Here is a 25,227-nt window from a genome sequence, read left to right as displayed (position 1 = left end):
AGTCCAAAGATGTGCAGGTTAGGTGGATTGGCCATGCTAACTTGCCTCTAGTGTGTAAGTTAGGTGGATTAAACGATGAAAGATGTGCTGTGCTGTGGGGAGGGGACAGGGGGAGTGGGTTGGGCCTGGGAGGGATGCTCTTCACAGGGTCAGTGCAGAATCGATGGGCCAAATAGCCTCCTTCTACATTGTAGGGATTCTATGATGTATTGACACATTTTATACAGCCACATCATTGTTTGGTTAAACATTCTGCATTCATATCGGTTATTGTAAAATTGACATTGCATTTCAAATGAGCCTCGTTGTTTAGTCAAATAGTACCTATACTGAAACAATTTCAATGGTTTTATTTTTATTTTGCTTAGCGTCGAAATGCAGTTAAACAACAAGAGACTGAAAAAGATTTAATGCAGATTCAAGCGTTTAGAGATCGTGAAGAAAAGTGTAAAGCACAAGAGGAAGAATTGGAGAGAAGGGCAAGGTAACTATTTTCATGCAGCATAACTATTTGAAGATGAGAGAGAGATGATTTGGTTTGAAATTATATTGTTTTTGTCACTACATAATTTTTCTTGCAATATGTTATTTCCAACTGAAATAAAACTTCACAGTCCAGTTTACTCAGCATTTTTCTTGTAGACAGTGGATTGTACCATAAGAACATAAGAACTAGGAGCAGGAGTAGGCCATCTGGCCCCTCGAGCCTGCTCCGATATTCAATAAGATCATGGCTGATCGTTTTGTGCATTCAGCTCCACTTACCTGCCCGCTCACCATAACCCTTAATTCCTTTACTGTTCAAAAATGTATCTATCCTTGCCGTAAACATTCAATGAGGTAGCCTCAACTGCTTCACTGGGCAGGGAATTCCACAGATTCACAACCCTTTGTGTGAAGAAGTTCCTCTTCAACTCAGTCCTAAATCTGCTCTCCCATATTTTGAGGCCATGCCCCCAAGTTCTAGTTTCACCTGCCAGTGGAAACAACTTCCCTGCTTGTATCTTATCTATTCCCTTCATAATCTTATATGTTTCTCCCCTCATTCTTCTGAATTCTAATGAGTATAGTCCCAGTCTACTCAGTCTCTCCTCATAAGCCAACCCTCTCAACTCCGGAATCAATCTAGTGAATCTCCTCTGCACCCCCTCCAGTGCGAGTATATCCTTTCTCAAATAAGGAGAACAAAACTGTACACAGCACTCCAGGTGTGGCTCACCAGCACCTTATACAGCTGCAACATAACCTTGCTGTTTTTAAACTCCATCCCTCTAGCAATGAAGGACAAAATTCCATTTGCCTTCTTAATTATTGCAAACCAACTTTTTGTGATTCATGTACAAGGACACCCAGGTCCCAGGTGGGCTTGTTTCTACTGGTGCCTTCCTAATGTATCTTGTCTGCCTCGTAATGATAAATCACATTTCCTCACTAGTCTATCTAAAAATTCTGACAGAAATACTATCTAATCCTGTGTATTTGTCTGTTTGCAACCAGTTCAGCTTGTCTATAACTTCCATCTTATTTATGTCAGAATCTTGAATTCTGCCTTGTGCACTTTTTTGGGGGAAGATGTGTTGTTCATGTCATAACTAGTGACTAATTTGAGCTGGTAATCATTCAGAATATGTGCTATCTTGAGATCTGAAGGGCCAAGATAGCATTCACGCCTAGGTTTGCTGGTCAGAAAACTTGGATGAGTTTGTGCAGTCGGTTTTTGAATGTACGCTGATGTGTTTCATGTGAATCTGCTCTGTTAAACCGTTGTTCAATACATGGAACAGTGTACATTACTCTGGCAGCATCAATGATTTCATAGTTTCTGAAGTTTTTAATATGTTAATAAATGTCAAACCCAATATTTTACAAAGCAAAATAGTGCAGATGCTGAAAAATCGAAACAAATAAAAGAAATTGCAAAAAATACTCAGCAGGTCTGGCAGTTTCTGTAGAGAGAGAGAGAAAAGCAGTTGACCTTTCATCAGAATTCAACATTTTCCCATGTCCTTGAATCTGATCTTGATTTACGACTTGGTAAGAAATCATGAGAGTATTAAAAGCAACTTTAAATTTATTTTGCTAATTTTCAGGCAAGAGTTAATTGAACATTACAGCAACTTGTCAGAGGAAGCAGCAAAGCGAGAACAAAGAGCCCTGTGGAAAATTCAAAGGCATAAATTAGAAACTGCACGCATTGACTTTCTCCGTAATGATCAAAAAAAGCTCCAGGTAGTTGGGCAAGTACCGTCTAAGCGATTGTACCGTCAACTGTACGACTTGTCAGATGTGTTTTAAAAATTGTCTATCGTTTGCTTGTCCTTTTGATTAACTTTTTTGATGTCTCAGGCATTGCTGGAGAAGTTACCATTGGGAGAACAAAGAGGGAAATCGGATGTTATTCCCGGATTGGATTTGCAGCATCAAGAGCCATTGAGTAAAGGTTTTGATGCTCAGGAGCCGAGCTTTGAGGTGCACTACTGCGAACTGTATTTCCTCTCTAAATGTTTGCATTTTCTTCTTTTCCAACCCAAAAAGGTTGATAGTTGTTGAAACCCAGCGAGCTATGAGAGCAAAATGTGTGTCTCTGTTTTTAAAAACAACATCTATGTTAAAAATTGCAATTCATCACTTTTATTCTTGTCTTGTTTAAAATAAGTGAGGGAAGGAATTTTGAACCCATATTGAATAATTATTTTGTCATTCACTTAAATACAATTTTATGACTTCTTGTTTCAGGTAACACCGGACAAACACACAGTACTCAGTAAGAAGGAAAACTTACTTGGACCAGTGAATGAAGCAGCCTCTTCCGTTGTTGCACAGACTGATTTATTTTCACTTCAAGAAGGGCCCCAACAATTGAAGGCTCAGATTTATAAAGTAGAACCTGGACTTGAAGCTTCCCCTGATGTTGACTCAGAATTGCCCCACAGCAGTAATCCCCGCCCAAAAGAAGTATGCTTGCTTGATATAAGCTTTGAGGATTTTCTTCCGATCGAGCCACAGCAACCTGGAGCTGCCCTGGAAACAGTTAAACAAACCACTGTACTTGATGTAGCGCTGAAGGAAATAGGTTCAGAACTATCAGATGAGAAAAAAAGCATTGCTGTTGACAAAGATGAATGTGATTTAGCGACATCTGGGGGTTTTCATGATAAAATATCACAGGGCAAAAACCTTTCACAAGTGGATTCAGGGGTGCCCTACTGGAATGCTCATGGACATGATTCCGATTCACACGTCAAAGCTGCAGGGTATACATCAGATAACAAGCCTTCAGGCCCATGTGTAAATATTCATGGTTCCATGCCTGATTCAAACCTAAATGTAAGTGAATACATATCTAGTGGACCTGCCAGGCCACGATGGAATGTTCAAGGGCATGCTTCAGGATCCAACATACAGGTTGGTGATTATATGTCTAACGTTGAACCATCTAGACCACGATGGAATATTCATGGGCATGTATCAAAAGGCAGCATTCAAGTTGGCGAGCATGTTTCAGATATAGAACAGTCTTGGCCAAAGACAAATATTCATGGGCATGTATCAAAAGGCAGCATTCAAGTTGGCGAGCATGTTTCAGATATAGAACAGTCTTGGCCAAAGGCAAATATTCATGGGCATGTATCAAAAGGCAGCATTCAAGTTGGCGAGCATGTTTCAGATATAGAACAGTCTTGGCCAAAGGCAAATATTCATGGACATGTATCAAAAGGCAGCATTCAAGTTGGCGAGCATGTTTCAGATATAGAACAGTCTTGGCCAAAGGCAAATATTCATGGACATGTATCAAAAGGCAGCATTCAAGTTGGCGAGAATGTTTCAGATATAGAACAGTCTTGGCCAAAGGCAAATATTCATGGGCATGTATCAAAAGGCAGCATTCAAGTTGGCGAGCATGTTTCAGATATAGAGCAGTCTTGGCCACAGGCAAATATTCATGGGCATCCATCGCAAGCCAACATACAAGTTGGTGAGTATGTTTCCAATATAAAACCGAAAAGAGTTAGATGGAACATTCATGGCCATGTGTCACAAGCCAGCATTGAACTTGGCAAAAATGTGTCCGAGAAAGAACCATGTGGACAGCAATGGAATGTTTGCAGCGAATCATCACAGCCTCCGATTAAATCTGGACAATCTGGATCTGATGTAGAATCTCCTGTACTTGGTTGGGCTTCTTATGGGCATCCTTCTCAGTCAAATATCAGGATAGGAGAATGGTCACCAGATGTGGAAGCAAACTTGATCCCTTGTGTTGGTCCTTCATCTGGTTCTACCATTCAAGACATATTATATAACAAAGAGACACAAGTGGAAAGAGTGGTGCTGGATAAATCTGCTGAAGAGCAAAATGCAAACTTTGTATCCACTATCGTTCCGAAAGAAAAAATCAAAACCATTGAAAAATCCAGACTGGATACAGTTCTGCCAAGTCCTGAACTTGAGGTAAATGGAAATCAAAGCAAAGAAAAAGATGAATCACAAGGTAAGAAATACCAGGCCTTTGTGTTTTACTCCATCAACAACGCAACCCTTTTTTCAAAAGAATGGGCATTTTCTTCTCTACTGTTAACTGTAATGTACAGATGGACAAAAGCATACAAAGATAATTCATTTTACAGCTAGTCTAAATTATTCTTATCTTATAAAAATTTGTATTGATTTGTATATAAAGTGCAAGCTGTTCTATCTGTGACATATATGTTTGTATGTTTAATTTTGTTAATTTAAAGTTTATTTAACTATCATTTGTAGGTCCCTGTGAAAATGACATGAATGGTGGAAGTTCAGAAAATATACCTCTTCAAACAACATGCTTTCAAGATGAGGTATTTTATTTTTGATGCAGGATTCAATCAATGCTTTATAATCTATTGTGCTTCCCAATGAAGCGAACTAATGGTTCAATAATAATTCTGAGGCAGGAGGAAAGTTGTGAAATGGGGTGGGAAGCGCACGGGAGGTTTTGCAGACAGGAAATCTGGAAGTATTTGTTTCCCTGGGTCCTGTTGAATTTAGTGGAAGGGCTTGTTTCAAATTTCTTTTCATCAGGTTTCCAGCAGTTAGCCAGATTAGTCGGCTGGCTTGCTGTCAGATGGCACAGTGAACTGGGGGTAATCAGAATCTTTGTGGTTTGGATCACGGGAGCAGTAAGGATTAAGACCTTTGAGGTTTAGATTTTGGGATGGGATGATGTTGGGGTTAATAGACCACAGTGACAGATGATGGGCCAGGGAAACAATCTTGTTTCCCCTGGCACAAAAGCAGTACAATAAAGGAGCTTACTTGATGGATCTGAACCTTCAGACCTTTCATCTCTAGGGTTTCCTAAGATCCGAGAAATCTGGGCTATGGGCTTTTAAAAAAAATAAAAGTGACGCTAAAATGCAGGCACCCAGCGCCTTGAAATATTTTAACCACTGCCACCTAAAAGCAGGTTTGTCTCCACTCTTGACTGCTTTTAAACACTTTAGGGATGGGTTTCCCTTTTTTTAACTGTTTAATTGCAAAGAGCCTAAAAAATTGCACAAATATTGTAATGAATTCAACGTGTTCCCCTCCCAAGTCGCGCACCATTCTTAGTTAACTATGTATTTAATTCCTTCACCAACATGGCATGAACTTCCTACCTAACATTGTGAAAGCACTTGGAATCATGAGGACTGTAGCAGTTCAAGAAGACCTACCAGCACTTTATGAGAGCAGTTATAGATGGGCAATAAATGTGGCCTTGCCAACATCAACCATGTCCAGAGGACGGATCTTTTTTAAAATTAAACACCACAGTAATAGTGAAAGAAAAAAAAATCATAGTCATAGAGGTTTACAGCATGGAAACAAGCCCTTCGGCCCAACTTGTCCATGCCACCCTTATTTTTTTAAACCCCTAAGCTAATCCCAATTGCCCGCATTTGGCCCATATCCCTCTATACCCATCGTACCCATGTAACTATCTAAATGCTTTTTAAAAGATAAAATTGTACCTGCCTCTACTGCTACCTCTGGCAGCTTGTCCCAGACACTCACCACCCTCTGTGTGAAAAAATTGCCTCTCTGGACACTTTTGTATCTCTCCCCTCTCACCTTAAACCTATGCCCTCTAGTTTGAGACTCCCCTACCTTTGGGAAAAGATATTGACTATCTACCTTGTCTATGCCCCTCATTATTTTATAGACCTCTATAAGGTCACCCCTCAGCCTCCTATGCTCCAGAGAAAAAAGTCCCAGTCTATCCAGCCTCTCTTTATAACTCAATCCATCAAGTCCCAGTAGCATCCTAGTAAATCTTTTCTGCACTCTTTCTAGTTTAATAATATCCTTTCTATAATAGGGTAACCAGAATTGCACATAATACTCCAAGTGTGGCCTTACCAATGTCTTGTACAACTTCAACAAGACGTCCCAACTCCTGTATTCAATGTTCTGACCGATGAAACCAAGCATGTCGAATGCCTTCTTCACCACTCTGTCCACCTGTGACTCCACTTTCAAGGAGCTATGAATCTGTACCCCTAGATTTCTTTGTTCTGTAACTCTCCTCAACGCCCTACCATTAACTGAGTAAGTCCTGCCCTGGTTCAATCTACCAAAATGCATTACCTCGCATTTGTCTAAATTAAACTCCATCTGCCATTCGTCAGCCCACTGGCCCAATTGATCAAGATCCCGCTGCAATTGGAGATAACCTTCCTCACTGTCCACCATGCCACCAACCTTGGTGTCATCTGCAAACTTACTAACCATGCCCCCTATATTCTCATCCAAATCATTAATATAAATGACAAATAACAGTGGGCCCAGCACTGATCCCTGAGGCACACCGCTGGTCACAGGCCTCCAGTTATCCATTTAGATACCTCACCCTGGATCCCGTGAGATTTAACTTTATGTAACAACCTACCATGCGGTATCATTTTGAATGCTTTAGTATTTCTACATTTCCTTTTGCAATTCATCCTCAGGAAGTAGAAAGTGGGCAAGGCTGTCATTTTCTGCCCATCTTTTTTGCCCTAAGAAGATGAAAGTTCTTCCACAGTGCGCTTATCAATCTTTGTAGTGGCTCAGTATAACTGGATCATCCAGTTTCGGTGTCTTCATGGAGCTCCATCTTCCAGCCTCAAGAGTGTTCCTAGCGATCCACCTTCTTTCTTCAGGAAGTCCAGCTTCTTTCTTCAAATAGTGCTTGGGTGCCTTTCAAATGTGACACCTGGATATGATGGTGGGATGCTCGTCATCGAGCCCGCCCTGCCATGGAATATGGTGCTAAACCCCCAGATGCATAATTAATTACACCAGGAACGGAAAACATGGTGTGGTTTGCCGTTAGTCTTCACCACGGACATCACTCCCTGTCCCTGTCACAGGACTTATCCATGGGTGGGAGAATTCTGCCCACAACTGCTACACAATGTCCTTTTTTCATATGGTTAAGGTTGTTTATGGTAGATATGTCCCCAACCTTGATTTGCTATTCCAAAATGTTATCAACACATCCACAAGATCCCCTAAATCCAAAGGATTTCTAAATCAGTGCAAATGTTTATTTTACTTGGTAATAGGCCTTCTGCATGAGATTAATATTGAGTTTTCTTAGTTAAATATTTCTTCAGACCTTTGGGAATTGGCACATAATTTCCAAAAAAATACTGATTTCTGGATGGGGATCAATGTTTTATCTTTGAGACTAAAGATCATTTAAGAAAAATAAAAGGTTTGTTTTCAGGAAAGAAATGAGCACGATGCAGATTCTACTGTTCAGATCCGAACAGATCCAGCATCTGACCTTCTGAGCTTTGCAATGGAACCTATCCACAAAGCAACTACAGGAAATTCTACATGGGAGAAGGAACAGGCCTACCTCAAAAGCTTGGCAGACCAGTACTGTGTGGAGCATTACCAGGATAACTATGCATTGATGTGTGAGTGTGCACTGTTCAAAGAATTCATTTGAACTGTACTTTTTGGATACTTAGCACTGGAAGTATTTGTTATAAAATGTAATGATAGGGCTGTATTTTTTAGTGATTAATGGTACTGAAGATTTTTTTATTTTATCGCTGTTTTGGTGATGGGCAACCTTTGAAATATTTCTTGATTGTTGAAGTGCTGTATAGGTGGGGTCACTGACTCTTCTGGTTGCTTTCATTAATGCATGCATTTGGTCAACTGGCTCTTATGATTTGATAAATTTGCCCTTCGCACTTAATGATCCATTAGTTCCCACTAAGTAACGAGCAATTATTGGATTCTCTTGTCTACTCAAAACCCGTATTTGTGTGAAATAAGTTCTCTTTAGTGTACTCGTCACTCATAATGAAGGAAATTAGCAGTGACTTCACCTCAGTTTAAATACAAGTGAGGATTCACTGGAGCTGGGGGAGAAAGGAGAAATCTTGCAGGAAATTGGAAAATAGATCAGTATCACTAGTGTCAGCGACTTAAATATGTGCCCGAAGAGATCACTTTGCCTTGGTGTCTCTTGTGAACTGGTTTATAAGTTAACATGTCGCTCATTTAAAACCCTTTCGTCCAACGTAAGGAATTTTGATTTGCATGATGTTTCTGACCCTCCTTCCTTGAGGATTCTAAGGTGTATCATCCCTTGCTTGGGTGACTTGTAGAAACGTCTGGGTAAGTTCACCAAATCCTTTTTTATTCATTTATGGGACATGGGTATCGCTGGCTGGCCAGCATTTATTGCCCATCCCTAGTTGCCCGGGGCAGTTGAGAGTCAACCACATTGCTGTGGGTCTGGAGTCACATATAGGCCAGACCGGGTAAGGATGGCAGAATTCCTTCCCTAAAGGTCATTAGTGAAGCAGATGGGCTTTTCCGACAATCGTTTCCTGGTCATCAGTAGATTCTTAATTCCAGATTTTATTTTTAATTGAATTTGAATTCAAATTCCACCATCAGCCATGACAGGATTCGACCTGGGTCCCCAGAAGATTAGCTGAGTTTCTGGATTAATAGTCTCACGATAATACCACTAGGCCATCGCCGCCGCCTCTTCCTGCTGCCAATGGGGAGTTGTACAGTGCTCAACAGGGAAGATGGCATGGTAAAAGGAGCGACAGGATTGTGCCACTGATTCTCTAACTTGTTTTCCCTTTGAGTAAGGTTTCACACCAGCAACACATGATCGCTGCATTTATCTTTTAATTCTTTGGTCTTGGTTTTAACTTTACCTACATTATTTGTTGCCTCAGCTGAACCACCCATCACACACCTACTTCAGAATGTAATAACCGAACCCTGTTTAATGCCCTTGGATCCTTCGGTTCGTAGAGCAACAGATGCAACAGCGGTACAAGCAAGCAGTCTTATCTCACTCCCGGTACTGATGAAGCATTCCATTACAGCACCTCTTATAGCTCAGTAAGTTGTTCTTGACTGAAACGAATAAGATTGTCATAACTGTGTTTTCTTTAAGTTAGCAAAATAGATCAGCAAGATATTTTTAAGGGCTCCCGACTTGTAGCCACTTTTCACAAACTGATTAAAACACTGATTAAAAAAGCTGAGAACAATAATTCGATTAAAAAAACAACCAATAAAAATTAAAGATATTACAAATGTTTAATTCTGTTATTTCAGCACTTTAATTTATAGCGTTTGTCATGGACTAAAGTTGAAAGTCATAGGATGCCAAACTGAGTATCCTTACCGTGGTAAAACAACCCTAGGCACGATGTGGAGATGCCAGCGTTGGACTGGGGTAGGCCCAGTAAGAAGTCTCACAACACCAGGTTAAAGTCCAATAGGTTTATTAGGAATCACGAATTTTTGGAGCGCTGCCCCTCCCTCAGCGCTCCGAAAGCTCTTGATTCCTAATAAACCTGTTGGACGTTAACCTGGTGTTGTGAGACTTCTTACTGGGCCCACCCTAGGCACTTCACAGGAGCAGCAACAAATCACGTAAAGAGTTGTTAGAGCTGATGCTGAAAGAGGCATGTCTTAAGGATTCACATAAAGGGGGAAAGAAAGGTGGGGAGATTTAGGGGGAATTTCAGAGCTTTTAGGGTTTTGGCTGCCAATGGTTGCATGATTGCAATTGTGGAAGCTCAAAAGGCTAGAACTGGAAAAGTGCTAGTAACCTTGGAGGGTTGGGGGAACTAGAGATTACAAAGATAGGAAGGAGCGAGGCCATGGAGTGATTTATAAGCATGAGCATTTTAATACTGGCTCCCAGTTAATTAATGCCTCAGTGTAGGCCATTGGGTGCAGAATGATGAGTGAATGGGACTTGGAGTGAGTTAGGATGTTGGCAGGTGAGTTTTGGATGAGGAAAGTTTATGGCGAGAGGCCACTGACTTGTTGGAATAGATAATTGATCAAATGACTAGACTTCATATGGATTAAATAAAGTGACCACTAATACGAATATTCGTGCTGAGAAAATTCTGTACATGGGCTGGAATTTTATGGCTGTTCCTGCCTGTGGGATCTTCCAGTCCTACTAGCGGCGAACACCCGCTGTGGGTTTCCCGGTGGCAGGGGGTCCATACAATGGGAAGCCCTGTTGACAACGGTGGGACCAGAAGATCTCACCGCTGGTGGGCTGCCTCCACTGCTGCAAACGCACCCCGGGAGGCCTGGAAAATCCCACCCATAGTATTTTTCTGAATTTTATTTCTGATGTTGCCTTTTTTAAAAATAATCTTTCTTTTCCTTCTTCCAAACTTTCTAGTGCTTCTCTGGTAAATAAAGCCATAATAGATTATTTGTTTGTGGAATTGAACATTGAACAGAACTTTGAGGCACTAAGACATTTCCTGCTGATGGAAGATGGAGAGTTTGCCCAATCACTTAGTGATATGCTCTTTGAAAAGGTAAATTTGATTGGCATGGGCTAATCGTAACTTTTGATTGTGATTTCTGATCACCAGTACATACTTATTCCTGATTATTGTTTAAACACCTCTGTTTAGTACATGTTTTTTGTGACACAACGTTGAAGAAAACAAGTCAGATTTCTTCCTTTGTTGTAAAGTATTGGTACAAATGTTGACTATGCACAGTGAATCCAAGCTCTTTTACAATGTTAGGTCGGAAATTCATGCCATGTTGGTGAAGGGATACACGTGTGTAAAATACAACCGCCAGATTCAAGCCACAAGTGGATCGCATTTTTAGACTCCTGGTTATGCTATTGCACAAGTAGATGTTGGACCTGTGAGTCAACTCCCATAGATATAAGATGGTTTGGCCACTTTGGCTGGTGCCACTGAACTCTCAATGGGCAACTTCAGCAGCCTTAAATCTGAAATAATATTCACAAATCTCTAAATTTTGTCGTACAAGTTTTATTTACTATCTGAGTGCCTAGTTTTATAACAAAAAGCTCTGAATTTCATTTATTTCAAGTGGAACTGTGAGAAAACGTGGGTTTAGTACAGCCAGATGCTTGCTCAATTCTGGGCCAACAATGTACCTGAGCCCAAGCCTCAGAAGAGTAACTAGAATGCACCATTTCCTACCTTATCAGTCCAATTGCTTCTCTGGCAAAGAGTGCCAGTTTCATACCAAAGGTGCTGCCCATAAACAGCTGGATTGAAACTGCCAAGCTCATTCCACATGGTATCCTTACAGCCAGCAGGCAAGGCAATTGGACTTGAAGGCCAATGCCTAACCCACTGTGTCTCAGTATTACAGGCTTCATTAAATGAAAGCTGTATCATTTTTGTTTCAATTGGACTCAAATAGACACCTATTGTTTTTAAAAAAAAACTTCTTGACCAGTTTCTTAAACCACAGTGAGATTGACCAGTGCAACACTGATTTGTGTAGCTTGAGTTTGTGTTTAATAAAAATCCCTAACTTAAGCCCGTGAGTTTTAAAACCCAATTCTGAAATGAACTGAAAGGTTTATTTTCTTTCAATAGCTTGGATCTGGACAGACACCTGGGGAACTTCTGAATCCTTTAGTCCTGAATTCGATCTTGAACAAAGCATTGCAATATAGTCTTCATGGAGACTCGAAGTTCGCATCTAATCTGACTTTTGCCCTTAAATATCTGCCAGAAATGTTCAAGCCCAATGCACCTGATGTTTTGAACTGCCTGGAGCTAAGATACAAGGTCAGAACCTTTTTTTTGGAAATTTAAATATTTTACATTTCTCATATTTTGTCCTGATATGTTTTCATTTTCAGACAATTTGATTGTGTTAATAAACCATTGCGAACACATTGAGGTCGGCAATTGCATACTAAGTTGTCAACAGCAATAGTGCAAAAAGGTCAAAGCAATTTAATTTGTCAACACTAACCTCTCTTGTCCGAAATGCTTGGGACCAAATCATTTGTGGATTTTGGATAAAACATTTTTATCTCTCTCCAGTCCCAGTGAAGAGTCATAGTGGACTCAAAATGTTAACTTTGTTTCTCTCCACAGATGCTGCCAGACCTGCCTTATCCAGCATTTTCTGTTTTTAATTTCAGATCTCCAGCATCTGCTGTGTTTTGCTTTTATATTAGATATAAATGTTACCTGAAGCTTACAACAGTGATAAAGCATTATAAAGCAATCAGGAGACTTGTTTCTGAATACTCACTCAGCTTGTCCAAATCACACTGAAGCATCTCTGTATTCTCCTCACAGCTCACCCTCCCCCCCAGCTTTGTCTCATTTGTAAATTTGGAGATATTACATTTAGTTCCGTCATGTAAATCATTAATAAATATTGTGAGTAGCTGGGGGTCCCAGCACCGTACCCTGCAGGACCGCACCAATCACTACCTGCCTTTTAGAAAATTACCTGTTTATTCCTACTCTTTGTTTCCTGTCTGCCAACCAGTTTTCTATCCATCTCAATACACTACGCCCAATCCCATGCACTCTAATTTTACATGCTAATCTCTTGCATGGGCCTTTGTCGAAAGCCTTCTGAAAGTCTAAATAAACCACATCCACTGGCTCCCCCCTCATCAACTCTACTAGTTACATCCTCGAAGAATTCCAGTAGATTTGTCAAGCATGATTGCCCTTTCATTAATCCATGTTCACTCTGTCCGATCCTACCACTGTTTACCAAGTGCTCTGCTATAAAATCATTGATAATGGACTCTAGAATTTTCCCCACTACTAACGTCAGACTGAGTGGTCAATAATTCCGTTTTCTCTCTACCTCCCTTTTTAAATAGTGGGATTACATTAGTTACGCTCCAATCTGTGGGAACCTTTCCAGAGTCTATCGAATCTTGGAAGATGATCACCAATGCATCCACTGTTTCTAGGGCCATTTCCTTAAGTACTCTGGGATGTTGATTATCAGGCCCTGGGGATTTATCAGCCTTCAATCCCATCAATTTCCCCAATACCATTTCTCGACTAATACTGATTTCCTTCAGTTCCTAACCCTCACTAAACTCTGTTCCCCACCATTTCTGATATGTTATTTGTGTCCTCCTTTGTGAAAACAGAACCAAAGTATGCATTTAGTTGGTCAGCTATTTCTTTGTTCCCCACTAAAAATTCCCGTTTCTGACTGTAAAGGACATACATTTCTCTTCACCAGTCTTTTTCTCTTCACATACCTATAGAAACGTTTACAGTCAGTTTTTATGTTCCCCGCAAGCTTACTCGTTCTCTATTTTCCCTTCTTAATCCCTTTGTTCTCCTTTGCTGAATTCGGAAACTGCTCCAAATACTAAAGTCTGGTTTTTTTTGACCAGTTTGTGTGCCCCCTCCTTGGATCTGATACTATCTCTAATTTCCCTTATAAGCCATGGTTTGGTCACATTCCCTGTTTTACTTTTGCGCCAGACAATAATAAACAATTGTTACAGTTTATCCTTGCACTCTTTGAATGTTTGGCATTGCCTACCAACTGTCATCCCTTTAAGTAATGTTCCCCAATCCATCATTGCCAGCTCTCATACTCTATTTTCCCTTCTTAATCAATCTCTTTGCTGAATTCTAAAATGCTCCAAATACCAAGGTTCGTTTGCGCCTCGTATCATCGTAGTCTCGTTTATTTATGTTCAGGATCCCCATCTCAGAATCAACTATGTCACTCTCCATGTTGATGAAAAATTCTATGTATTATGATCATACATCCCCAAGGGGTCTCGCACAACTAGATTGCCAAATATTTCTTTTGCCATTAGACAATCTCTAGTCTAATATGGCTTGTTCTCGAGTTGGTTCTGCAATGTATTGGCCCAGAAAACCATCCCGTGTACACTCCAGGAATTCCTCCACTATGGTATTGTGACTAATTTGATTTGCCCAGTCTATATGCAGATTAAAGTCACCCATAATTACTGATGATCCTTTATCAGATGTGTCTCTAGTTTCCTGTTTAATGCCATCCCCGACATTAACACTATTGTTTGGAGGTCTATATACACTAACATTTTTTGCCCCTTAGTGTTTCAGTGCTCTATCCATATAGATTCCACATCATCGGAACTAATATCTTTCCTCACTGTTGTCTTTAGACAAGTACTATGTAAGATACCAAGATGAAACCAAATTCTTGGAACCCAAGTTTATTGTAAGGAAAATGGAAGAATTTATGTTTGTTTTAAATTGATTACTTGTGTTTCCAAAGTTACAAATAAGGCGAAGTTGATTCAGGCACTTTGACTGTGCTGACAAAAGTTTCAAACACACGGGACCTACAAGCATGTTGACAGTTAGGAACACAGTAAGCCCCCACTTAACATGAACTCACTCAATGTTGTTTCACTTTAACATCATCAGTAAAGTAGTGTCGATGTATCAGTGTAACGTTGCCAATTTTACTTTAACGTCTTTTGCCACGGACTTCCTCTTCTGTGGCCTGTCTGCTCTTGCCAGGACAGGACAGACCAGGACTTTTCCCGCAGTGCTTCCACCCTCCCCCTCAGTCCCCTGCCCTTGTAGTCTCCCGGCCTCTGTTTTTATCTTAATCCTTAGAGTTCTTCAACTCCCGACTTCTGGTTGTGCTCCTGACTTTGCTTTTGAACTCACATTGAAGTCCTGGCCTCCATCTAGGACTTTAACCTGGTGTTGTGAGACTTCTTACTGTGTTTACCCCAGTCCAACGCTGGCATCTCCACATCATGGCTCCATCTAGTGACAGAGGTTGGTCAGTGCAGGTAGTTCTGGGACTTGCAGCTGTTGACTGCACTGACCAACCTCTGCCACAAGATAGAGCTTGTTCAATCTAAAAGTACTGTGCTGAAGTGAGTACTGTAATTTTAAAAAACCATTTAACTGTATTGTACATTGTATTTATTTTATATTTCATAATGTATTTTATTTCACAAGTTATTTCAGCCAGGAATGCACAGTTCTGCACATGTACGCTGCAGTATTTCAGCTTGTACATTGTTCTTTTTCTGGGAAAGAAATATCTTAAGGAACCTAACTCTGGCTTTAACATGGTTTCCTCTGGAAAGTTATGATTCACCTAATGCCGTTTCTTTTAAAGTCGCAATTTTCAGGAAAGTGACCACAACTTTAAGTGAGGACTTGCTGTAAGTAGGGAAATTTGACACACCACTATTTCATCCAAAGAATAATATAAATGAAATATATTTCTAACTCGGTCAGTTGAAACAGTTGAATTCAGTGGTTAGTTAGGAATTGATTAACATGATGAAAAGGTAGGACGATGGGATTGAGATCAAAGACATGAATATTTTAAGTCCATGACCTTTTTGTTGTTCCTAAAAGTTCTTACGAACATATTGAATAAACTGACAAATCCTGTTAGACAAGTTACTACTGAAGCAAAAATGAACTGTTGCAAACAAGATTGTAAATTTATGCAAGTGGAAAGTATTCAAAAATAATTATAGCACTTATTTAAATTTTGGTGGTATTCGAGAGTGTTTGTGATGTGACATTTCTCTCCAATCAAAATGTAAACTGAGTTGTCAGACTAGAAATTCATAATGCTTAGTTTATGGGACGGTGCGCATTTTTTGTAGGTTCACAAAAATCGCTCAAAGACCCTTCTGTTGTGAGATACCACCAAATATTCACTTTAAAACTGGGGGAGAATTTAATGGAAATGCACATCATTTTTGAAACTTATACCAGAGTGGCCAATCATAGCTGCAGCCTTGTCCAGTCTCACTGATGAACATTACATTTCTTTTCCTTGGTATGCTTTATGTAGGTGAATTGGCCTCTCAACATTGTGATCACAGAAAGCTGCATGAGCAAGTACAACAAGATATTTTCTTTCCTGCTGCAGCTAAAGCATATGTTCTGGACACTGAAAGATGTTTGGTTCCATTTAAAGCGTACAGGTGAGAAAATTATTAGTCCATGGTTGTTGAACGAATGTTCATTGAATTATTGTCGGAGGTTATCTGTAAGAATGTTTTTAAAAAGATTATTGTAATTTTTTTTGGCAGCAATTAAAGATGACATTAAGTTGAAGCAAGAACATGAATTAAGTATTAATTAACTGCGTAAAGCAGTAGATTAGGACAATGGACTTGGGGGTTTAATGGGTAAATTATTATTATAGTTACTTCAATATTTACAGGTGGTAAAGAAAATGACTAAAATGTTGGTTGTGTACCTAAGATATCTAGATCAAATGAGTGGATTTAGAGGTTGTGGCATGAACATATCTGGAATGCTGGTGTTTAGAATGAATATAGCATTACAAGAAAGATTTTTAATTATTGATGGTAGTCAAGAGGAGGATTACAAGCATGTTTGGTTGGAGGATTAAGGAAAGTGTGGCATGGTGGCACAGTGGTTAGCATTGCTGCCTCACAGCACCAGGGACCTAGGTTAAATTTCAGCCTTGGGTGATTGTCAGTCTGTGGAGTTTGCATGTTCTCCTCATGTCTTTGTGAGTTTCCTCCGGGTACTCTGGATTCCTCCCACAGTCTAAAGATGTGCAGGATAAGTGGATTGGCTATGCTAAATTGTCCCTTAGTGTTCCAAATTAGGTGGATTAGGAGTTACGGTGGGGGAATGCTATGGGGGCTGTGTAGGCCTGGGTAACATGTTGAATTGGTGCAGACTCCACGGGCTGAATGTCCTCCTGCACTGTAGGGATTCTATGATTGAGACTGGCGAAGAGGATGAAAGGAGGCTAAATTTAGATTTTTACAGGTGTGGAGAATACAGAACTGACTGAATAGAAAGACTTGGCAGATTAATTTTAAGGAAGGACTGGATGAATTCCAATTGGGAAAGTGTTACTAGTTAAAGAATGACAGTAAGCTGCTAGTTATGTTTCAATTTCATGAGATGTGGGCATCACTAGCAAGGCCTGCATTCATTGCCCATCCCTAATTGCCCTGGAATTGAGTGGCTTGCTACGCCATTTCAGAAGTCAGTTAAGAGTCAACCATGTTGCTGTGGGTCTGGAGCCACATGTAGGCCAGACCGGGTATGGACGGCAGAGTTTCTTCCCTAAAGGACATTAATGAACCAGATAGGTTTTTACAACAATCAATGATAATCATCATGGTCACTATTACTGAGATTAGAATATAATTCCAGATTTTATTAATAGGTTTAAATCCCACCACGGCAACTGGTGGAATTTAGATCCAGTGGCCCCACAGCATTAGTCTGGGTCTCTTGGATTACATAAGAACGTAAGAACTAGGAGCAGGAGTAGGCCATCTGGCCCCTCGAGCCTGCTCCGCCATTCAATAAGATCATGGCTGATCTTTTTGTGGACTCAGCTCCACTTACCCGCCCGCTCACCATAACCCTTAATTCCTTTACTGTTCAAAAATTTATCTATCCTTGCCTTAAGAACATTCAATGAGGTAGCCTTAACTGCTTCACTGGGCAGGGAATGCCACAGATTCACAACCCTTTGGGTGAAGAAGTTCCTCCTCAACTCAGTCCTAAATCTGCTTCCCCTTATTTTGAGGCTATGCCCCCAAGTTCTAGTTTCACCCGCCAGTGGAAACAACTTCCCTGCTTGTATCTTATCTATTCCCTTCATAAGCTTATATGTTTCTATAAGATCTCCCCTCTTTCTTCTGAATTCCAATGAGCATAGTCCCAGTCTACTCAGTCTCTCCTCATAAGCCAACCCTCTCAACTCCGGAATCAACCTAGTGAATCTCCTCTGCACCCCCTCCAGTGCCAGTATATCCTTTCTCAAGTAAGAAGACCAAAACTGTACACAGTACTCCAGGTGTGGCCTCACCAGCACCTTATACAGCTGCAACATAACCTCGCTGTTTTTAAACTCCATCCCTTTCGCAATGAAGAACAAAATTCCATTTGCCTTCTTAATTACCTGCTGCACCTGCAAACCAACTCCTTGAGATTCCTGCACAAGGGCGCTCGGGTCCCTCTGCACAGCAACATGCCGCAATTTTTTACCATTTAAATAATCGTCCATTTTGTTGTTATTCCTACCAAAATGGACGACCTCACATTTACTAACATTGTACTCCATCTGCCAGACCCTCACCCATCTCACTTAGACTATCTATATCTCTTTGCAGACTTTCAGCATCCTCTGCACACTTTGCTCTGCCACCCATCTTAGTGTCATCTGCGAATTTTGACACACTACACTTGGTCCCCAACTCCAAATCATCTATGTAAATCGTAAACAATTGCGGTACCAACACTGATCCCTAAAGCACACCACTAGTCACTGATCGCCAACCAGAAAAACACCCATTTACCCCCACTCTTTGCTTTCTGTTAGTTAACCAATCCTCTATCCATGCTAATACATTACCTGTAACACTATGCACCTTTATCTTATGTAGCAGTCTTTGGTGCAGCACCTTGTCAAATGCCTTCTGGAAATCCTGATACACCACATCCACAGGTTCCCCATTGTCCACAGCACATGTAATGTTCTCAAAGAATTCCACCAAATTAGTCAAACATGACCTTCCCTTCATGAACCCATGCTGCGTCTTATCAATGGGACAATTTATATCCAGATGTCTCGCTATTTCTTCCTTGATTATAGATTCAAGCATTTTTCCTACGACAGAAGTTAAGCTAATTGGCCTATAGTTACCTGCCTTTTGTCTACCTCCTTTTTTAAACAGTGGCGTCACATTTGCTGTTTTCCAATCTGCGGGAACTAGCCCAGAGTCCAGCGAATTTTGGTAAATTACCACTAGTGCATTTGCTATTTCTCCCACCATCTCCAACAAATTTTGGTAAATTGCCACTAGTGCATTTGCTATTTCTCCCGCCATCCTGGGATGCATTCCATCAAGACCAGGAGACTTGTCTGCCTTTAGCCCCATTAACTTGCCCAACACTACTTCTTTCGTGATAATAGTTTCTAGGTTCTCACCTGCCATAGTCTTCCTGTCATCAATTTTTGGTATGTTATTTGTGTCTTCCACTGTGAAGACCGACACAAAATACCTGTTCGATGCCTCAGTCATTTTCCCATTTCCAGTTATTACATCCCCTTTCCCATCCTCTAAAGGACCAATATTTACTTTAGCCACTCTTTTTTGTTTTATATATTTGTAGAAACTTTTGCTATCTGTTTTTATATTCTGAGCTACACATCCAGTGACATTACAACTGCACCCACCATCTTCCCCCATAGATGAATCAATGGGTCTTTACCACAGAACATTACTCTATCTCTGTAATTGGTGAAATGCTTCACTTTAAGAATTTTTAATCACAATAAAAACATTGATTTTTTTTTTTATTCCTCCTGTTGTACCTGATGATGATTGTGCCACCCTCTGTTGGTAGGGATATAAATTTGGGATATGCACTGTATATCTAGTATTCTAGTAATCACATCCAAAAACTGGGAACTATGACTGGCCATTCAGAGATATTTACTGAAAATATGACAGTCAGGATTAGTTAGGGCCATCTAAGACCATTTAACGTGAATAATCAATAATTATGGTATATTGACAGTATTTATTACCTCATGTTTCTGACCAGATCTTGTGAAATGTTATGATCTACAAATGCGCGCCCACATCTCTCTTTCCTCTTAATTTTCTAGAATTTTGAAATTGAATTTCTCTTTCACTTTTTATTTCTTTTAGCTTTAGTTAATCGCTCCTCAAATTCAGCTCAGCTTCATCAACTTCAACTCTATCGACATGAAATGCAGCATTTTGTTAAAGTCATCCAGGGTTATATTGCCAATCAGATCTTGCATGTGACCTGGTGTGAATTAGGGCACAAGTTGTCATCAGTTGGAAACCTGGATGAACTCCATCGAACACATGCCGAATACCTCAACAAAGGCATTTTCAGGCAAGAGTTGCTTATTCACTTGTTTGCAGCATTTCTAAAGAATTGCATAGCGTGTTCTGTGTTATGGTAATTATTTGCTGCAGATCTGGATTGCTGAACTGTCTGTGTGTCTGTCTGTGTCTGTGTGTGTCTGTGTCTGTGTGTGTGTGTGTCTGTGTGTGTGTCTGTGTGTGTCTGTGTGTGTGTGTGTCTGTGTGTGTGTGTGTGTGTGTGTGTCTGTGTCTGTGTGTGTCTGTGTCTGTGTGTGTCTGTGTCTGTGTGTGTCTGTGTGTGTGTGTGTCTGTGTGTGTGTGTCTGTGTGTGTGTGGTGCTGAACTGATGGGATTGTGCTGAGTCTAAAATTCACATAAGCAAAAAAAAAATCTAATACAACTTGAAATGCTTGGTTATGTATTTGCTTTCTTTGGGCAGAAGGGAAAGGAAGATTTAATGGTTGAACAGAAGTTGAAAATGTGAATGCATAGTACCTGTGGTTTGAAGTGAAAAGGAAAAGGGCTAAAAGTGACTTTTTCTAATTATTCTCTCTCATCACAAAGCAAATACTTGTAATTTGGGATTTTAAACTGGGCCAATGACTTTTTACATGCATTGTTAGCTTCATACCTGAATTAGAAGCCATGTATGTAAAAAGACAATAGCGAAGATAATGTTGACTCTTTGGAAAGGGTACACATTGCTTTATAAAGCCATTTTTTTTTTCCTTTTTATATTACAGGGGATTATTGACCGAGAAAGCTGCCCCAGTGATGAATATCATACACAATATTTTCAGTCTGATTCTGAAATTCCGCAATCAGTTGATTTCTCAGGCCTGGCAGTATGATGCCGACAAACAAATGACAATGCATCCTAACTTTGCAGTGATGCAGCAATCCTACAAAACGTTTAAGCATTATTCACACTTCCTTTTCAAAGGTAGAGTATACACATTCACCTGTTGCCAATTCCAGTTCTGTTTAAGTCAGAAACAAGGTACATTAGTGATGAAAAATATTTACATAAACCTGTAGCTGAAACTATAGCTGTCAAAATAATGAATGGTCGCAAATAAATTACACAATTGTATGTTTGTTTTGAATCATTGTATCCAAAGGTAGGTAATATTACAAGTCAAACCCAAAACCAGTAGTGTTACCTCCACCGTTGTATATTTTTCTGTTCTTGTAGGTACATAACCATAAAACAAGAAATTTATAAATTAAAATGTTCAACGTTGTGTCAGGTCACGATATTTAGAGCAGGAACCATTGTCATGACGATTCGCGGTTCCATGGTATAGTGGATACAATCGTGCAGTGACCATAAATGTCAGACGTGCACAGAGAAGATTCTACATTATAAAATGTACAAATTGTAAGATGCAATAGCATAATTTTTATTCTAATCTTCCATACATGGTAAATAACCACTTTGTGATAACACACGAGTTGGAATATTTTCAAAGATATTCCTTTACTATGGTTAGATTTGTTCTACATTAGAAAGTATAATTCTCTTTATTGAGTTAAAAAAATTTTAAAAATCTTTTTTTTCCCTTCCTAGTGGTGACTAAACTTGTCAATCGGGGATATCAACCGCATCTTGAGGACTTCCTGTTGAGAATTAACTTCAACAATTATTATCTGGATGTTTAACTGTTACATTCTTTGTAAGAATTACATCTGGTATGTTACTGAAAGCCAAAATTAAATTAAATCAATCTAATTTGAAGTAAATTATTAGTGATTGGTAAATTTTAATGTTTAGTCATTTTTAAACAAATTATGCATCTGAGCATTTGTATTTTGTGTGTATATATAAATATATATTTGTATATCTGTACCATAGAAGAATCAGTGGTACAGGACAACCTTATGCTAGCAATACAAATACAAGGAGGCTTGGTAATGCACAGTGCAGCATTTGTAGTGTATTCTGCAGAGTCGATTAGCACGACGCTCTCATTTAATAACCTGCCATGTTTACAATTAAAACCATGTTTTTGAAGCTGCTTCTCTTGATGTGAGCTTTAGTTTTTAACTCCATGTCTTATTGGATATACTTTAAATAAACAGTACATAACAACCTGAACAGTGACGCATTCACTTCCCATTCAGTTTTGAATTCACCAGGTTCAAGGAAACCTCTTGTTTATGGAGGCAAAACAAGATGCCAAGCTTCACTGCAAAATGTGGCCTGATGATGGATTTTCCAACTGTCTTAGCACAAGTGTTTTGGTTTCATGTGTGATTCTGGCTTTGAGTGACTGTGTGGAGTTTGCACATTCTCCGTGTCTGCGTGGGTTTCCTCTGGGTACTCCAGTTTCTTCCCACAGTCCAAAGATGTTTAGGTTAGGTGGATTGGCTATGCTAAATGCACGGGGTTATGGGAGATAGGGCGAAGGGGAGGGCCTGGATGGGATGTTCTTTTGGAGAGTCAGTGCAGACTCGATGGGCCAAATGGCTTCTTTGTGCACTGTAAGGGTTCTACAGTTCTATGGTTTACATTTTGACCATGATAATTGGATAACTAGCCAGGAGCTGTGACCTGGCAGGTGCTGCGAGAACTGTTCATTTCTTCCCCTTTCTCGGATTGGGGAGAATAGCGTTGTTCCTGAAAAGATTGGCTCTGTCAACTCAGAAGGATATGAGTTCCACACCCACCCAACCTGTAGAGAGGCTGCTAAATGTAGGATTATGAAGGAAGACTTGTCAGTAGCACCCTCTGCCTGTCCCTGTCATCACTTTCCCATCTAAATAGGGCTTGGCATATCTGATATCTTGGTTAATAACTTACTGAACAACCTGTACATTGACTGTATTTAAGCGGGTGGGGGTTGTGCAGAGCTTTCTTTTGTCCAAGGCAGCTAATACTACACCGGTACAATGCATGCCACAAGTGTAGCAGCTGAAAGGATGCAAGTTTGATTTTGGAGTTGCCCTTCTAGGTGAACTGCAGAACAGACTGAAGTGCCTCATCTACCCTTGACATCAATGTCCACTGGGCACTATTTGTGACCTGCACTGTCACCTGATGTCTAACTCGATGGGGTTTTGAAATCAGCGATCTTCTCCAAGGTTGACTGCCAATTAAGGCTGACGAGCATCACTTAATAGTTGAAAAGATAAGTTTATCGGCACCCATTATGCCTTTGCTTCACTTAAATAACTGACAACCAAATTCTACAGGGAATCTTCGAATTTAGCATTGTTTCAATAAGCCGGTTCTTGTTCTCATAAATGCTGAGTGTTCCTTGGGGCTGGGGCTGGATTTGACACTTCCTACAGCTGTATAATTCAGCCCTTTGTGTTTAAATAATCACTTTTGTCTATATGGACTTTAGTAAAGCGTTTGACAAAGTCCCTCATGGTAGGCTAGTGAAAAAGGTTGGATCTCATGGGATAAAGGGGGAGGTGGCTAGATGGGTGGAGAACTGGCTTGGTCATAGAAGACAGAGGGTGGGAGTGGAAGGGTCTTTTTCCGGCTGGAGGTCTGTGACTAGTGGTGTTCCGCAGGGCTCTGTATTGGGACCTCTGCTGTTTGTGATTTATATAAATGATCTGGAAGAAGGAGTAACTGGGGTGATCAGTAAGTTTGCGGACGACACAAAACTAGCAGGACTTGCAGATAGTGAGGAACATTGTCAGAGGCTACAGAAGGATATAGATAGGCTGGAAATTTGGGCAAAGAAATGGCAGATGGAGTTCAATCCTGATAAATGCGAAGTGATGCATTTTGGTGGGAATAATGTAGGGAGGAGCTACACGATAAATGGAAGAACCATAAAGGGTGTAGAGACGCAGAGAGACCTGGGTGTGCAAGTCCACAGATCCTTGAAGGTGACGTCACAGGTGGAGAAGGTGGTGAAGAAGGCATATGGCATGCTTGCCTTTATAGGACGGGGCATAGAGTATAAAAGTTGGGGTCTGATGTTGCAGCTGTATAGAACGTTGGTTCGGCCGCATTTGGAATACTGCGTCCAGTTCTGGTCGCCACACTACCAGAAGGACGTGGAGGCTTTGGAGAGAGTACAGAGGAGGTTTACCAGGATGTTGCCTGGTATGGAGGGGCTTGGTTATGAGGAGAGATTGGGGAAACTGGGGTTGTTCTCCTTGGAAAGACGGAGGATGAGGGGAGACTTAATAGAGGTGTATAAAATTATGAAAGGCATAGATAGGGTGAACGGTGGGAAGCTTTTCCCCGGGTCGGTGGTGACGTTCACGAGGGGTCATAGGTTCAAGGTGAAGGGGGGGAGGTTTAACACAGATATCAGAAGGACATATTTTACACAGAGGGTCGTGGGGGCCTGGAATGTGTTGCCGGGCAAGGTGGTGGAGGCGGACACACTGGGAACGTTTAAGACTTATCTAGACAGCTATATGAACGGAGTGGGAATGGAGGGATACAAAAGAGTGGTCTAGTTTGGACCAGGGAGCGGCGCGGGCTAATTGTTCTTTGTTTCTCGTTTCAAGGCTTCATTCTATGATCATCTTGCTGGTGCCAGTACAGAGCGAGACTGCGGATAGTTGGGAACCTGTCTCGGGGGTAGGGAATTCAGATGGTGTTCGTAAAGCAGAAGTGGAAATGAATAGGGTTGGGAAGCATTTTCTGATCAGGGCCAGTGTGATCTCCTGGACTCGTTTCGATCGCCACAGGGGGTCGGAGAGGAATTTCCCAGATTTTTTTTTTCCCCATATTGGCCCTGGGGTTTTCACTCTGGGTTTTCACCTCTCCCTGGAGATCACATGGTCTGGAATGGGGGGGTGGGGGTGAGTTAATAGGTTGTGATGAACAAAGCATCGTAGCTGTGAGGGACAGCTCGGTGGATAGGATATTAGGATGTAGATAGGTTGGAAAATTGGGCGGGGATCCTGGATTCAGGATCCAATCCTGGACCGGGGAGCGGCGCGGGCTTGGAGGGCCGAAGGGCCTGTTCCTGTGCTGTATTGTTCTTTGTTCTTTTTGTTCTTTGTTCTTTTTAAAAATAAATCGGGATCAGCCATGATCGTGTTGAATGGCAGAGTGAGCTCAATGGGCCATTCGGTCTACCCCG

The 25,227-nt window shown here is 40.7% G+C and overlaps 1 protein-coding gene across 3 annotated transcripts in view; it reads left to right on the top strand.

Annotated features, from left to right (window-relative positions):
• tubgcp6 (tubulin gamma complex component 6) overlaps window positions 1–22,263 on the top strand; it is a 51,973-nt gene extending 29,710 nt beyond the window's left edge. For all 3 annotated transcript variants that reach the window (XM_078235562.1, XM_078235564.1, XM_078235563.1), the window contains exons 14-26: window positions 369–484; window positions 2,091–2,229; window positions 2,347–2,469; window positions 2,737–4,492; window positions 4,762–4,835; window positions 7,730–7,925; window positions 9,216–9,384; window positions 10,697–10,838; window positions 11,892–12,086; window positions 16,120–16,252; window positions 19,982–20,195; window positions 20,911–21,110; window positions 21,738–22,263. In XM_078235562.1, coding sequence (XP_078091688.1) covers window positions 369–484; window positions 2,091–2,229; window positions 2,347–2,469; window positions 2,737–4,492; window positions 4,762–4,835; window positions 7,730–7,925; window positions 9,216–9,384; window positions 10,697–10,838; window positions 11,892–12,086; window positions 16,120–16,252; window positions 19,982–20,195; window positions 20,911–21,110; window positions 21,738–21,829 — 3,549 coding nt within the window. In that variant the 3' untranslated portion in view covers window positions 21,830–22,263. The remainder of the gene's footprint in view (window positions 1–368; window positions 485–2,090; window positions 2,230–2,346; window positions 2,470–2,736; window positions 4,493–4,761; window positions 4,836–7,729; window positions 7,926–9,215; window positions 9,385–10,696; window positions 10,839–11,891; window positions 12,087–16,119; window positions 16,253–19,981; window positions 20,196–20,910; window positions 21,111–21,737) is intronic.
• The last annotated feature ends 2,964 nt before the right edge of the window (window positions 22,264–25,227 follow it).

This window comes from Mustelus asterias, chromosome 19 (genome assembly GCF_964213995.1).
Source record: "Mustelus asterias chromosome 19, sMusAst1.hap1.1, whole genome shotgun sequence".
In the NCBI taxonomy this organism is placed as follows: domain Eukaryota; kingdom Metazoa; phylum Chordata; class Chondrichthyes; order Carcharhiniformes; family Triakidae; genus Mustelus; species Mustelus asterias.
This window is presented reverse-complemented; position numbering and strand designations above follow the sequence as displayed.